The sequence below is a fragment of the Atractosteus spatula genome (assembly GCF_055471065.1).
Source record: "Atractosteus spatula isolate fAtrSpa1 chromosome 10 unlocalized genomic scaffold, fAtrSpa1.hap1 SUPER_10_unloc_6, whole genome shotgun sequence".
NCBI lineage: Eukaryota > Metazoa > Chordata > Actinopteri > Semionotiformes > Lepisosteidae > Atractosteus > Atractosteus spatula.
The window spans coordinates 838,385-855,350 of record NW_028296626.1 but is presented as its reverse complement, the minus strand read 5'-3'; the positions used below and the strand labels follow the sequence as shown (position 1 = coordinate 855,350).

General features: G+C 48.0%; 1 protein-coding gene across 1 annotated transcript; it reads left to right on the top strand.

The window, feature by feature from the left end:
• Positions 1-3,936: 3,936 nt before the first annotated feature.
• Positions 3,937-12,499, top strand: LOC148811933 (uncharacterized). Its single transcript, XM_088908715.1, has 5 exons — positions 3,937-3,973; positions 7,329-7,706; positions 8,610-8,960; positions 9,499-9,587; positions 12,332-12,499. Exons 1-5 carry the CDS (start codon positions 3,937-3,939, stop codon positions 12,497-12,499), a joined length of 1,023 nt encoding a protein of 340 aa, XP_088764841.1.
• The last annotated feature ends 4,467 nt before the right edge of the window (positions 12,500-16,966 follow it).

The following is a 16,966-nucleotide window of genomic DNA, read 5'->3' as shown; positions in this document are numbered from 1 at the left end:
GGCACCAGGCTGCAGGCTGTGGACTTCTGAGTGAGCTGAAAAGGGACAGGTAGAAACATGTTGAATATTTAGTTTTACAACAATACCTTGAGTTTGGACTGCGATCAGCTTCATTTTGTATTTCAGCTGTGAAAATGCAATTTCAAAAATGCATGCCCCAGTCATGTTAGGTTCAAGTTACAGTTGCATCACAACTCAATACATTTGCAATTCACTTCAAATGTTGTTTTTGTTTGATCCAGTCTGTCCTCCCCTAAAGGAGATACTAACTTTTTACACCTTTTATTTCTTCTGGGAGGTTAACTGGCTTCTGAGATAATTGTTCCTGGTGTTTGTGTTGTGTATGCCTTCCAATGGAGTGGTGAGAAATAATGGACTTATTACATTATAATTAATAATAATTGCTTACACTTATATAGTGCTTTTCTGGACACTCCACTCAAAGCGCTTTGCAGGACATGGGGACTCCCCTCCACCACCACCAATGTGCAGCATCCACCTGGATGATGCGACGGCAGCCATAGTGCGCCAGAACGCTCCCCACACACCAGCTATCAGTGGGGAGGAGAGCAGAGTAATGAAGCCAATTCATAAATGGGGGTTATTAGGAGGCCATGATTGGTAAGGGTCAATGGGAAATTTGGCCAGGACACTGGGGTAAAACCCCTACTCTTTTCGAGAAACACCCTGGGATTCTTAATGACCACGGAGAGTCAGGACCTCGGTATTACGTCTCATCCGAAGGACGGCGCCTGTTTACAGTCCAGTGTCCCCATCACTATACTGAGGCATTAGGACCCACACAGACCGCAGGGTGAGCACCCCCTGCTGGCCCCACTAACACCTCTTCCAGCAGCCACCTTAGTTATTATTGTCAAGAAGGAAAGAATATGAGGAACATGAAAAGGCTGAATGTCTTAAAGCATTTTTTATACTGAAACAGAGAGGCACACACACATCATTACAAACGCACACCCGCACAGAGACGTCCTCAAGCGCCTTCTTCACAATTATGGGCTCCAACAGGAACAAAAAACGCCAGCCTGACAACTCAAGCATTCAAACCAAGAACCCAACACGTACTCACGTTGGCAGCCTGTGCAGAAAAGCATAAAGAACCACAAGCCTTCTCTGTTGGGAGGAAAAACACACACTCCCTCTCTCACCCTCCTGATTTCCTTAAATAGCTCATTCTTCATCTCTGGCTCCTACATACAGTATAGCAGCGCTCAGTCTGCTTTGAATAAGCCATAAATCCAAGATTTGTTTTATCTGTTCCTCTTGTCTAGGCCTAGAGCTGCTTTTCATAAAAGAGCTGTTTGCATAAATAGCTAGGGTTACAGCTGAAGACACCAGCTTCATCCCCCAGTGTGTAACGCACATTATATGTCGGGAGCAAGAGAAGAGGGCCAGGCCATGCCTTTTCATAGATTTTTCTTCTGAAAAGTCGGGTTCTCGGAGGCAGATTTAGCCCCTCATGCATTGTAGAGAGATAGACGCACGCGCGCGCACACAATTAGAGCTGCACCCTCACACAGAGTCAGACCCGTCCTCTTGTTTAAACAAATACACAAACCTGACGGCGCTCACAACTGTCCAGACACGCACACACACACACACACACACACACACACACACACACACACACGACATCAGCAGTCACTCTTTCACACTGGACCCCAGCTCAGTCCTCACCTCCAGCTCTTGCGAACCGCTTCAAACAAACTGCATTAAGAAAATTAGGTTGTGTTCTGGAAGCAGACCGTCCTGGGCACCAGTATGAGTTACACTCTCATTTGTAAAAGCCCTTCCGCATCATCGGGCATGCCTCACAGTGCTGGACCTGGGGTGTGGGTGCTGTCTGTGTGGAGTTTGCATGTTCTCTCCCTGGTTTGTGTGGGTTTCCTCCAGGTGCTCCAGTTTCCACCCACAGTCCAGGGACAGGCTGCCACTTTAACTGGGCAGTGCACCATTGCCGTGGCAATTTCCTTTATTTCCTTTTTTAGAGATCCTGTAACCAGTACCTGTTCACTGCCATGACGTACAGGGAAGCGCGTCACCACTGGACATCCTCTTACCTCCTGTGGCAAAGGGCAGCTGATGGAGCTTTGTGCTTGCCGGATCATGGCAATCGCCACTCCACCCTGATCCTGGCTCAGCACAGGGCACCTGGGTTCACTCCCTTCAGACTAAAGAGACTCAGTTTCTTCAATCTGTCAGTGTTGGACGCTTCCTTCAGACTAAAGACACTCACTTCCTCCACCCTGTCAGTGTGGGACACACCCTTCAGACTGAAGAGACTCAGTTCCTTCAGACTAAAGAGTTCTTTCAGCCTGTCAGTGTACCTTTGATGGACAGGGTGCCAGGCCGTCAAAGGGTAATAACCACTGTACCAGAACCGTGCCACCTTCTGACTTCTAAACAGTGTAAACTAATTTTCTGAAATAATCGGCTGAAACTTTGTTGCGCCACCTTCTTTGTTGACAGTGTTTTGTCTTTGTCGTATTGGTTTTGCTGGACTCTGACCGTAAGAAAACACATTTAACCTCCCCAGTGGATATAAATCCAAACCTCGAGCAGCAGATGAAATTGATTTGCCAGGGATTAAAATTAAAATGATCCCAAAGTAAAGCAGAGAGACTGATTTGCCTACGCACCTGGCACGGGGTGGGGGGAGTCCAATTTGAATATTGTCCTTGCAGAGAACCAATTAGATTGGGCCTGGCTAAGCCCGAATGGTTTCCATGGGGACTGCAGCTAGGTGATCCGAGGAGAGACCGAGGGCTGTACAGGCCTGGAAACAGTCCGCGTCTACCCAGCGTCCCGGGCGGGTCGGAGACACCCCCCGCTTCCAGAGGGGAGAAGAACGGTGAGTGGTGACTAAACTAGAGAGGAAAAAAATTGTCGAGGAGCAACACAAATCGACAAAGAATTACAGAAGTGCAAAGTTTCAGAAACACTGTGTAAGAATGAGTGACCTGTTAGGAAATCCCGATGTTATTGTTTCAGGGTGTGGAGGGAGCTTTTAACAGTTATAGGGAAATTTCAGGACATTTTAAAGATTGTAAATGTCCAAACCTGCGAGAAATGTAAGCCTTGTTCATTTGAGAGTCTGGGAACGTTTTAGCGGGTAGGGTACCCAGCGTACCGACAGGGCTCAAAAAGAGTGTTTATTTCACTGTAGCCCGCAGTGCGACCTGTTTTGAAGAGGGAGTGGTCAGTTGCTTTATTTGAGTAATTGGCGACTCCAAAGCCAGGCTCTGCCTTAAGTGAAAGTGTACTGGTCATGATGTTGACCCAGGGAGAACCTGATGAGAAAGATGATAAATTATCAGCTTCTCCTTTATTTACATGACAACACCTTGCTTTAAGTCACTGTTTATCCAGTGAAAACAAAATCAGTGTCTTTGTGGCTCAGGCTCTGCGCCTGGGGCTGGAAGGGTTTGTCGGTTCAAGTCCCGCAGCTGGCAGAGGTATCCTACTCATTTGGGCCCCTGAGCAAGGCCCTGAACCCCAGCTGCTCCAGGGGTGCCGTATAAATGGCCGACCCTGTGCTCTGACCCCCAGCTTCTCTCTCCCTGTCTGTGTGTTTCATGGAGAGCAAACTGGGGTCTGCGAAAAGAAAAATTCCTAATGCAAGAAATTGAATATGGCCAATAAAAGTGATCTGATCTTATCATTTCAGGGCCACAGGACCTATTCTAGCAAGCAAAGGGCACTAGGCAGGCTACATCCTGGACAGGACGCCACTCTATCACAGGTCTTGGTAAATTGATCACGTATTATGTCTTTATTATGTTTTTCCAGCAAAGCCAAGTTCCCATCTAGGCCACTAAGGGCCGGAAGCTAATTGGAAACTACATCTAAATGAAAATCAAAGAAATCTGAAAGGAGCTCTTAAGTGTTTCTCTGATTGCAGATCGCCGACCCGCAGTGATGGCTAAGAAGGCATGCCTCACCTTGATCGTCTCAGGTTAGTGTGTCCTTTTTTCATTTGTGTTTACTAACCCTGAGCCTCTGTTTGGATGGATGATGTTGCATTACTGCACAGTATTCAAGTTCAAGTTCATTGTCATTATACTTATATACAGGTATATGGTAGAACAAAAAGCTATTTAGCTAGCTCTCAGACGATAAGTAATACAAAAAAACAACAATACAATTGTATAATAAAAGAAAGAAAGAGACAACAGGCAGTGTGCAAAAACAACAACAGGCAATGTACAAAGCAACAAAAGGTAACAGGTAATGTGCAAAACAACGTCAGATGTGTAAAAACATGCATCAACAGAATGAAATAAAAGGATAGAAATTATGGGGAGTGAGATTTTTGACATGTAAGGTAGAGGTAGATTTCAATGTGTGTTTGAGTTTTTGGTAAGGCACTGTGAGGTTCAGGTCATAGGTGAGAGGTGAGGTGAGAGTGAGAGAGGCTGTGAGTTTAATAGTTTAATAGTGCGGGGGTAAAAACTGTCTCTGAGTCTGGTAGCCTGGGCCTGAATGCTCCGGTACCGTTTTCCAGATGGTAGAGGGTCATACAGTTTGTAGCCGGGATGTGTGGGATCTTTGATGATGCTTAGAGCGTTCCTCAAGCACCGTCTGTCATAAATGTCCTGGATAGATGGGAGGGCAACCCCAGTATGTGAACAGAACTGTGTCACCAGCTCTCTGTAACTATCTGAAACACAACGACGGTTACTTATCGACAGATACTTTATTGATCCCGTGAGGGGAAATTGCAGTGCGACAGCAGCACTGTCAACACAGCGACAGTGTAACGATATGATACAACAATACAACAACACAATCCAATCAGTACAGTCAGTGAGAAGTGCACTAAGAAGAGTCGCTCACAGTCCAGAATATACAAAGAGCAAGCCAGAACAGTACACAAAAAAGTTGTATTGCACAATGTAAATATATTGCAAAAGTCCCTGGCATGTATTACACAAAAAACAATTGTAAACGGGGAAAAAACCCGATGGAAGCAGAGAGTTTACTGTTTAGTCCAAAACCAGGTCAGAGTCAGTGCTGCCCCATCCCAGACACACAGTGGATGAGTGGTACAGTCTGGTGGCAGAAGGCACGAATGACCTCCTGTAGCGTCCCCTGTCGCACCGCAGTTGGATCAGTCTGTTGCTGAATGTGCTCTTCATTCTCACAAGGGTGTCATAGTGGGGAGATGGGAGATGTCCATGATGGCCTGTAAGGATTTCCTGGAGCACCTTTTTGGAGTTCTCCAGTAAAGAGGCAAAGAAATATGTGTTCAGCTTCATTCAAATACACCGTTTGCTCCTGCCTACTTGTTTACTTTATTTAGAATTGGTCACAAATTTATATAGTGTCGTAGGGAAAAAAAAAACGGTGAACGGTTGTAGACAGTTTGCCAAGGTTAATTTATGGCTGGTTTAAAAAAATTGATTATATACAGTACATGTATTGTAATCTCCTCATGTGGGCTTTTTCTCTCCTTTCCAATTTGGACCGGCGGAGATGGAAGATAAAAAGAGGTTTATTCAGACCTCTGAACTTAGGTGTTGAAAGGGCCAGCGCCTCGGTCCAGTCAGTCCAGTGGTCTGTAACTCTGGTACAGTTAGTCCAGGGGTCTGTGACTCTGGTCCAGTCAGTACAGGGCTCTCTGATCCTGACCGAGGGAGAGCTCAGGTCTAGTGAATCTTATAGGCCACCCTGAATCACCGGTTTTATTTATGTTTGTTCCCAATGATTCCTCAGTTACTTAATTGAACAGACCACCTGTTTAATTGATCATAGTCAAGGTGATCCAGGCCTTTATTAATTGATCAAAGCACTGTTATTTACTCCTGGTCCTGGAGCATGACAGGAAAATTTATATGAGTGAGAGCCTTGTAACAGCGCCAATCGAGTCTAATTACATGAAGAGTGTATTCAAGCCATTAAGAGTCCAGGAAAGGACATCGATATGTCCTTTGATTATGTGCTTTGCGAGGAGAGTTTGGAGTTTCTGCAAAGAGTTTTGCACATGCACACCTGTTCAAGACTTTTTCTGTTGGGGGTACAGTCTCTTTCTGCAGGATCAAGATGGCTAACCTCTCATAAGCACTTGGCTCACCTAGATAGATCCTTTTCAGTCAGTTAACTGGGTTTCATTTGATGTATAATGACTGGAGTGGTTGAACCCTGGTTTTAGTTCTGCTGTCTGCTGTCTGGAGGTGGTATGTCCCTCCAGTTCATGTGTGTTTCTTATAGGTTTGCCCCAGTTTCCTCCCACACTCCAGAGACATGCTGGAGGGTCAATTGGGTTCTGGGAAAATTGGCCCTGATGTGAGTGTGGGCGTATCTGTGCCCTGCAATGGGCTGGTGTCCCTGTGTTAACGTAGTCATTCATCTGTCCTGCCTTGTGCCTGTGGCTTATGGCTCACCCACATTGTTTCGAGGATGCAAACGACTCATCAGCATAAACACCTCAGTCTTTTCCCTGAGTCTCCCTGAGTTTTGCATCGAAAGTTTGTTTTCCCTGCCTGCACGCCAGAACCCCACACTTAGACGTCATCTGTCAGGTGTTTCTTTCATTTGCTGCCCGCTTCTGGGCCTCCGCTAATCCCTCTGTATCGCCTGCGGTCTGGACTGGTCCGCTCATCTGGACCTGAGCGAAGTACAGAAATGACTGGGGGGCTGATTGCTCATCAAGAAACCTGTGGCCACCAGCCTACCAACTTGGAGGTTGTACCTCCTTAGACAGATTATCATCTGGTCTTGTTGATGCCGTTGCTTTGTGCCAATTTATTGTTCCACCCGACTTTTATATCAGAGGTGCTCTTGATTATTGATATTCCATCCGCCCACCTGTTCCACCTCATCCAGTTCAGGGTGGTGGCACAGCCAGAGCTTATTCCAGTAAACAGCAGGCACAAGGAGTGGTACTCCATCACAGGGCACACACACTCACACCCGCACTAACTCTCCCAGACGTCAGTGAATATACCAGCATGCCTTTCGACTGGGGAGGAGACTGGAGCACCCAGAGGAAACCCAGTGTGAGCACAGTGTCGAATATACAAACCAGACCAGAAGCAGAGCTGAACCCAGCATCCCAGCGCTGAGAAACTGCAGTGCTTTAGCCCCTGTGCCACTTCACAGTGCATGGGCAGACCCATTTGAAATCCTCCACCAGGGAAGACGAAACCACTCAAAACGACAACCACAAATGTTGGGTTGAGAAGTGCCGGGCCATTCCCTGACCGGATATGCTTCTCCAATGCGTTGGCCCGTCGTGGGCTAGCTTGGCCAGGCATCGCGAGCTGATCACCCACTGCTCCTAAGCCTCAACCCTGCGTCCCACGTTTCAGGCTTCTGGGCGTTGGCCTCGCCTCACCGCTACCACTTCGTGAGCAAGCGCAGGATGTGGGCGGGGGCTCGGGCGTACTGCAGGGGTCAGTACACGGACATGGCTACCGTGAACGGGCCAGCCAACCTGGAGCAGCTCCTCACCACTGCCGAGCCGGTCACCAGCTTCGCCTGGATCGGCTTGTACTACGTCTGGGACCTGTGGCAGTGGTCCCTTGGGGGGGGCTACCTCTACGGCGCGGGGAGGTCTGCTTTCACCAGCTGGTATGCGGGAGAACCGAACAACTACGGCGGCAAGGAGAACTGGGTGGCGATGATCAGCAGGGGGTTGTGGGCTGATCGCTCTTGCACTTTCACGAGGTATTCCGTTTGCTATCAAGGTAAATGTCCCATGAGTCTTTTACGGTCTTTCTCTCACGAATACTGAATGTGTAGTCATAATAATGCAGCCATATCACCCTGCAACTCACAACTGGCAACCCACTGAAGCTAAACAGGTGTGAGTCTGGTCAGTACCTGGATGACCTCCTGGGAAAAACTAAGGTTGCTGCTAGAAGAGGTGTTAGTGGGGCCAACAGGGGGCGCTCACCCTGCGGTCCATGTGGGTCCTGATGCCCCAGTATAGTGACGGGGACACTATACTGTAAATAGGCGCCGTCCTTCGGATGAGATGTAAAACCGAGGTCCTGACTCTCTGTGGTCATTAAAAATCCCAGGGCATTTCTCGAAAAGAGTAGGGGTGTAACCCCAGCGTCCTGGCCAAATTTCCCATCGGCCCTTACCAATCATGGCCTCCTAATAATCCCCCTCTCTGAACTGGCTTCATTACTCTGCTCTCCTCCCCACTGATAGCTGATGTGTTGGGAGCATTCTGCCGCACTATGGCTGCCGTCGCATCATCCAGGTGCATGCTGCACATTGGTGGTGGTGGAGGGGAGTCCCCATTACCCGTAAAGCGCTTTGAGTGGAGTCCAGAAAAGCGCTATATAAGGAGCGGTTAGCGTCGCTTCCTCACGGCACCGGGGCCCTAGGTTCAAATCCTGGGGTGGTGAGGTGGAGTTTGCATGTTCTCCCCATGTTCGCGGGGGTTTCCTCCAGGTGCTCCAGTGTCCCCCACAGTCCGACGCTCTGGTGGGTGAATTGGCTGCTGGGAATGTCTGACCCTAGGGCTTATGTCTGCGTGCGGTGGACTGGCGTCCCATCCAGGTGGTATCCAGCCTGTTGCTTGCTGAGGCTGCTCCGTGACCCTCAACCAGACTACTGACTGGGGTTTACTTCTTCAGGGGGGGAAGGCGCAGCTGATCAATACTTCCTGGTGGCCAAGGCCAAGAACTGGACGGAAGCCCAGATGTTTTGCAGAGAGCGTTATACCGACCTGACCTGGGTGAGGAGCCAGAGCGAGAATGAGTTAGTAAGAGTCACGGCCGGAGGCAGGGAGGTCTGGATCGGGCTGTTCACCGAGCCCTGGAAGTGGTCTGATGGGGACATCTCCACTTTCCACCCCTGGTACGAGGGGGAGCCCAACAATGATGGCGGCATTCAGAGCTGTGGCGCTGTGAATCTCCAGGGGAGCACTAGAGGCTCCTGGAATGACTATTATTGCAATACCACCTATGCGTTCTTCTGCTACAGTGGTAAGTTATTGCGGGGCCACTTCGACAGCCTTATAGGGGTAAACTTGCAGGGAACGTCGCCGGCACTTCGTTCTCTGCGACCGCTTGTCCAATTTGCGCTTGTGGTGGCCCAGAGTCGGTCCCAGGGTGCACTGGGTGCAGTGGTTAGCATTGCTGCCTCGTATTGCCTGAGCTCTGGGTTCAGTCTGCATGGAGTTTGAATGTTCTCCTTGTTTTTGCGTGGGTTGCCTCCTGCATTCCGAAGACATGCTGGTAGGTTTTGAATTACCTCCTGGGCAAAATTAGCTGTAGGGTGTGCCCTGTGACGGACTGGCATTACTTACAGGGTGAGCCCTGCCTTGCACCTGTTGCTTGCTGGGATAGACTCTGGAGCCACCTCCGGAGCACCAGTCTTTTGTAATATTGTAAGTGATGTTTCGACGTCCTTGACCATATAACTGTCCCTCAGACCAGGCAGGTTGAATCACTTAATGCTCCTTCAGAATGGGGTTTGCCTCTTTTATTGTCTTCTACACTGATTTCATTATTTCCTCCGCAGGGAAGAGGGTGGTGCTGAGAGTGAGGATATTAATGGACTCGGGAGTGAATCCTAATGACCCAGATGTTGAGGAGTGGCTTCTGGTCCAGGTATAAGAAATCGACTGCTAGACTGTGTCAGTGTGTATAGGTGGAGCTGCAGCAGACAAAAAAGATAATCCAGTCAATGCTATGCATAATGAGCCACACATTGCTACGTTATACAGAAATCAGAAATACACTCAATTAAAATGGTTGTCACACATTACACGCAGTGGGTTCCTACCAATATGAGTCATTACTGGGGATTTTCTTTAGTTCAAAAAAAGCATTTTAGTAGTTTCTTCCAAAATCTACTAATGAGGAAACAATCAGATGAATATAAAAGGGATAGTGTACTTTTTATTTTAGTGTTACCTCACCTGGCTGGGGAAATCATTTGTGAAGAATGAGCCAGGGAGGCAGCCTCAAGGGTGAAGCTGGGGTGGAGGGAGGGGAGCAAGAGAAGATGAGCGCAGAGCTGTGGACAGACTGGGAGTATTTATAAACTGGGGAGTGGAAGTGATTAATAAACACCATACAAAACAAACACAAGAAGTTACTATTATCTTCCTTTTGGCATTTTGCATTAAGGGTGCATATGAATAGACACAAAGATATAGGGTGGAGTTATAGAGTTGTAGTTTCCTCTCACGAGGCACCAGTAATGTAGGGGTTGCGCATTTACTGGGACAATTCTTAATTGTAGCAGTAAGTCACAAAATGATTCTTTTCATGGTATTAGAATCCAACTTGCGGGATAACTCAAACAACGCACACACACAGGTACTAATACACGAGAATATATTTATTAATACATAAAATGTGCATATAAACATAACAGATCTTATCGAGAGTTAGCAGAATGCAACAGGTATATATTCAATCACGAAGAGTTACCAATACCAAGAGGACATACGTTCAGTATATCATTCATTTAGACCGTTTCGTAAGTGAACTTGGTTACAACTTCTACACTAGATACTCAAAACTAGTACATCACTCATAGGAATTAAATTGATATCAACTGTGGTTGAGGTAACAATTGAATTCTCGAGCTGTAATGCAGAATGTTGAATACTCATCCAATCTGTGTGGAGTCAGATCTCCTGCAGACACAAAGAAGCAAAGGGAGGCTTGTTGCTGTCCAATCTGCGCTCTCTGGCTCGGTGCCAGGCAGTGGTGCTGCTTGCGACGTGGTGAGAGAGATTTCTACTGCGATGCTCTAGCAGTGGGCTCTCTGAAGACCGGCTAGTTAGTTCTGGCTTACTGTGCACAGGAGAAAAATGACTGCGGGTCCCAGCAGGTCAGGAAGAAGACCAGTTCGTTCGTGATGAAGCGCTAGTTCTGATTAGTGATTCAGCTGAATAGCATCAGCAGCAAGCCTCCAACCTGTTCACGAGGCTTGCTGCTGAAGCTAACCTCGGGTGGAGGTTACGCGCTGGCTACCTCCGTTCTCAACTCTTAGAACAAAGGAAAGTCCTGCACTCGGACACACTGGCCGTTACGTGGTGGTCCGGGCTGAGTCTGAGGATGTTCAAGTGGAGCCCTGAGGCTGAATGTCCAGCAGGCGCGCTGCGAGAATGTCCTGCGCTTGGGAACTGTGTTTCCTTGCGAACTGTTCTGCGCTTCCCAACTGTTCTGCCCTGAGAACCGCTTTACAGGCTCTCTGTGTTGCCTGTTTTTACCTGGAGGAACTGCAGGTTGTTAATTGGTTGAAAGTTTCATGGGCATCCGAGACCCACGTGGGGTTAACCTGCCCTACCAGTTCCTGATTGGCTGATGATGAGTAACCATGCCCTCTGGCCTTAGAGTCGTAAACCAACTTTGAATAATACTTTCCCTTGGAATCACAGACTTTAAGGCGCCAGAATTTAGATTACTAATGTTGCTGGAGAATCTCAGGAATTGGGGAGCTGTTCCTTATCAGGACACTCTATTAGCTAGGGAAACACCTTAATTGTGAACCAAATTGGAGTGGCCTCAAGCACCACTGAAGTGAAGGAGAGAGGGACTGGCAAGGGAACAGAAAACTTAATTCCTGTATTTTAATAAGCCTCGCCGCTACAGAGTTAATAAGGGCTTTAAACTAGAATGTAAGAGAGAGAATACTGGAGATCATGCTTGCGGTTATATCAAAGTGCTGAAATTTCCCTTGCTGGCTTTGTTTATTGTGTCATGCCTGCTCGAAGACCCTCCCGAGTAACCACAGCAACCGACGTGGCCACCTGTCAATCACCCAGTTGCCATGACAGTGCAATGAGGTGGAAGATCAGTTCCACCTGCTCACAGTTAGCCATCACCTGCCTCCTTATCCAAGTATATTGACAATCAGCCCTCACATGGCATCACTTCCTCGCTCAGTCTTAGGTAGTTCAGGCTTGAGCCTTGGCGTTCCTTAGTCAAGTTTTCCTCGATTCTTTGACCCCGTTTCCCTCGACCTTGCTCTTGGATCGCACTTGTGTTTGCTCCTTGGCATTGAAGATTTCTCGCTTCAACTTTGTCTCTTAGCTGCTTCGCTTGGGTATCTATCGGCTCCGGGCTTTGCCTTTTTTCGACATTGCCTCTCTGGCTGCCTCCGTGCTTTGTTCTGCGACTTCGAATCCTGCTATGTCCCGTGTTTTCAGAGCGCTCACTCCAGCTTCCGCATCCCACTACAGACCACTATCACCTGCCACAGGCGCTGTCTGCTGCTGCTTCCCTGTTTCGCCCAGTGATTGCTTCCTCCCCACCGCGAAAAGACTGCAGCTCTCATTCAGAAAGACATACCGAGCCCGATTTCTGACCCGGGCGCTGTGGTGCTGTTCCCTCCGCAGCTGACAAGAGAGCTGTCCAAGCACACCGAGCTGAGAAACACCAACCTGCGCTGGAGCCAGGAGGACAATGGCGTGGTGTTCTCGAAAGACGAGGAGGAAGACGGTGAGATGCTTAAGCAGGACAACCTTGCCGTCGTGAGTTCTGAAAGCCGGGTAGTTCATCAGTGATGTGTTTGCTCCGCAGGGCAGTGCCACCCCATGGGAGACTGAGTGTCAGAGGATCAGTCTGCACAGGATTCCTCTGGGCAGTGTGAAACACTGGTCTACACAAAACGCCACTGGCGACAGACCGACATCAAACTTCAAATACCGTAGCATTTATATTAAGGTTCAATATATATGGATATGTATTTTAATATTTTCTTTATAAGTGATTCTTAAACATGAAGGTCTGGTCTCAGTACAGTGAAAATTCATTGAGAGTTGTTTAATGAATGGATATATATATATTATCACATTTAAATATAGTAGTATTATTAAAATCCAAGGAAATACTATATGAGAATGGTTTGCTTTGGTGTTTTTTTCTCTTGCGTATGTTTGGAAGGGAACATTTGATAAACCTTACTGGGCAACTTGACTTTCTGACCAGCTGCTGAAAAGTTGGATTTCAAAGTTTTAAAGAGAATGAAAATGGTCGGTTGATGGTGGATGACATTGAAGCCACAGATCAGAATAGGTGGACTTACAGTAAGTGGAATATGATTAAACGTCAGATTTTCAATGTTGACGGCTTAGAGACTAACAATAGACTAAACAGATTATGAACATCTATTCTACACGGGGGGACACAGTAGGATCTTTGTAAATTATTCCATGTATTGTAAGTACATGTGTACAGGACAAACACAGAGCTCTAATAAGCTGAATTGTCTATTGGTATCATTACCTTTTCATATGTTCTTAAGTAATTTGATTTGTTATAAATAATAATAATTGCTTACACTTATATAGCGCTTTTGTGGACTCTCCACTCAAAGCTCTTTACAGGTTAATGGGGATCCCCTCCACCCCAATGTGAGCAGTGTGACAGCTGATCCACTGTGAGAGCGGACGGGAGTGTCTCCCTCTTGTGGCCGCAGACGCTACTGCATGGACACCTGAATTCCTGGTTAAGCCGCACTTCCTTAGTGACCGTTGCTATGCACGACTTCCGTTTTTTTTATTGCAACAACAAAAATTCATACAGTACAAACAATAATACATATAACATATAACGCCAATAACACATTCAGCTGCTACAATCTGTAATACAATTGCACTTGACAAAAAAAAGACTAAACAAGGTAAAAAAAGATCAGGTCCACTCAGCTTTCACGTTCTTACATTTAGAAATACTGTATTGTAGATAACGCCCTTAAGTCTGTTTTAAACTTTTAAACATGGGTCTCAGACCATTTAATTTGATCTATATAAAAACGCGTAGTATTAATGATTTAAAAGGAACATACTTCAAGGAACTTCTTGAAGGAGACATACTGTATATATCTGTGCATACTCAGGGTTATAGTGCTACTTAATCACGCTGGCATGTAGGGAATAAATACTGGATTATAGTGACCATGCAGCTTGGTGTTGGTCACCAGAGTAATTTAACGCAGCAGTAATTGGTTTTGCTTCTAACAAGGCTGTCAAGAGAGGATCGAGGCTGTCAGGGTTGAATAAATCTGGAATATATCTGCTCAATATCTGAGGATGGAACTGCAGGGGACTTTCATGGGCGTAAGACATCGCCCAAACTAGGTACTGTGTAATCATCATGTTCGTAGCTCCTCTATTATCCTATGGAAGCACAAGGTTCAAGTCTTTTGCTAGGTCATGTGCATGCATCCAGGATGGATAGTGGCGTACCTTGCTAGTCCAATAAGGGACACACACACACAGAAGAACATGCAAACTCCATACCGACACCACTCTGGGTCTGGACTTGAACCCGGGGCACCTGCAGTACGAGGCAGCCAAGCAAAACCACTGAGCCACAGAGCTATCACCCAAAGCCTCCATATATATCAAATAAGACACGATTCGAGCTCCTTAATCTGAAGCACTGGACAATAATGAGACAGGCCAATTTCTATGTTTATTTACTCAAAAATAAAATAAAAGGCAAACTGGAGCTAAATTACTTCCTACAACGTGGATGTCCAAAAACACTTTGACACCCCCCCCGGTGGTAAAAACATTTGCCACATAATTACACTGTAATCAGACTTCCTGCAGTTTCAATGTGAAACATAAATCTTTCAGCTCAAACGTGTTCTTGCTCTGTGGTGTTGTCATTGAATGCGGAGCTTATTAATATTCATGGCCAGCATTCATGTTCCGCATGCCTGAAGTGTGTTGCCATCTTTTACTGCTTAATAATAATTAATAATAATCCCTTACATTTTTATAGGGCTTTCCTGTACACTCCACTCAAAGCGCTTTACAGGTTAATGGGGATCCCCCCAGCCCCACCAGTGTGCAGCCCCACCTGGATGATGCTCCAATCCGCTCAGCACACAGTAGCTCTCAGTGGGGAGGAGAGCAGAGTGATGAAGCTAGTTCAGAGAGGGGGGGTTATTAGGGGACCATGATGGGTAAAGACCAGGGTCTTTAGACCAGAAGGTCGCTTCTCGGCCTTTTGGCTAAGATCAAGTTCAAGTGGCATGCCCGCAGTTCTTGTCTTTCCAAAGGTCTAGAAGGCGATCGAAGATCCTGAAGAGTGCTTGAGCTGGTATCGCTCTAGGTTGAGCCTAGGGGGTTAAGGCCAAGCAGCAGCTGAGCTGGGTGGGAACCAGCGCTTTCCTCTCCTCTCTCTCTTCTCTCTCTCTCTGCCTCCTTGGCCTCTCGGCTGAGAGTGGGTGTAGTGGCCTGCCCGCGGCACTCACTCTCTCCTCGAGACCCTCGAGAGCACTTTCAGCTCTCCTCTCTCTCTGCCTCTCCTGCCTCTCAGCCGGGACCGAGTACGTGTGGCTCACCACAAGCACCTGTCTCCCTCCTCGAGACCAGCGAAGGCCTCCTCCTGTGCCTGCACCTAGCTGGGCTTTGCCCACAAGAACAAAGGCCAGGGATCCCTTGCTGCTCCTTTAGCAGCTAAACCCTCCTCCCTACAGGGCCTTTGCTTTCTCTCTTTCTCTCCCTTTTTCCCTTCTTCTTTGTTCCAGGAAAAAGAGAAGATGGCAGACAAGAGGAAACTGATCCGGTTCCACTGGACCAAAAAAGGAGAGACGATGCCAACTGCAAAAACCTTCTTTGTGACCTTCCTGAGAAGAATCCTGCAATTGGTGGCTGGAGATCTCTACTGCCTTCAAGACAACAAGGCAGAGAAATACATGGAGGCCTATATGGTCACGGACTCCTCATACGAGAAGGCAACAAAACCAATCAGAGAGAAAGGTAAGCACACTGGTTTCTCTGATATCAGGCCGGAGCCGATGAGGAAGATAAACCAGATGACCATCACAGTCCACACATACAATCCCTATGTGCCAACGGAACTGATAACAGCATTCCTATGGAGGTATGTAACTGTGGCGGGCCAACCGACGGAGATAAGGGACAGTCTCGGCATCTGGTACGGCAAAAGCCAGTTCCGAGTCCTCCTGAGAGAGGACCCAGAGGGTGTCGACGGTTTCCAGCAACCCCCGGCCCGTTTCAACATCGGATCTGACAGGGGGTACCTTTATTACCCCAGGATGCTGGATTTCTGCAAGAAGTGCAGACAGTCCGGCCACAAGGAGAACACGTGTGACATCGTAAGATGTCACGACTGCAACAAAGATGGGCACCTGGCAAAAAACTGCCAGGCTGCCAAGACGTGTGATGGATGTGGCGCCGAGGGACACCTCCTTTGCCAATGTAAGGTAAGCAAACCTTCGTTTGCGCAGGTGGTGGAAGCCGGCCGGCAGAAACCGGTCTCGAGACAAAGGGAGGGAGGTGAGAACAAAAAACCCGCACCTCCCCTGCAGAGAACCGAAACTGCCGAGGCCACACCTCCAGCCGCAGTGGAGCCACAAGATGATGGACAAAATGGCCGACTGGAGGAAGGGCCCTGGATAACTCCCACCAAGAAGGGAAAGAGAAAGCGGGAGAAACGAAGCAGGGCGGATCCACCACCGGAAGGACAGAAAAAAAGAGTGGTGAGGAAGAACCGTTTCCTCGTCCTATAGGAAACGGAACATCCCTCCCCTGAGGCCCAGGTACAACCGGAGAAGGCAGCCCAAGAAATGAAAACCCTCCCCCCTAAGGCCCAAGGACAACAGGAGGAGGCAGCCCAGGAAGTGGAAACCCCCTCCTCCGAGGCCCAGGGACAACAGGAGGAGGCAGCCCAGGAAGTGGGGACCCCCTCTCCTGAGGTCCAGGAGCAACTGGAGAAAGGGAAGAAAAGAGCCTCCCGAAGCGGTGGCGGAGAGTATCCTCGAGGAAGACGAGGACTACTTCGAAGCCGCCCTGGAGCCACGTTCTGATGGTAGGGCCACGAGTGCGTGACGGTGGTGGCTAACACCAACCTGCCTGCATTTGGTCGTGGGTACTGGAAGCTGAACCGGGAGATACTGGAGGAAGACGACTTCAGGGCACTGTTCAGTAAAGACTAGGCAAGCTGGGTCGACATGAAGGACAGCTACAGATCCGTGGTGGAATGGTGGGAGTCCA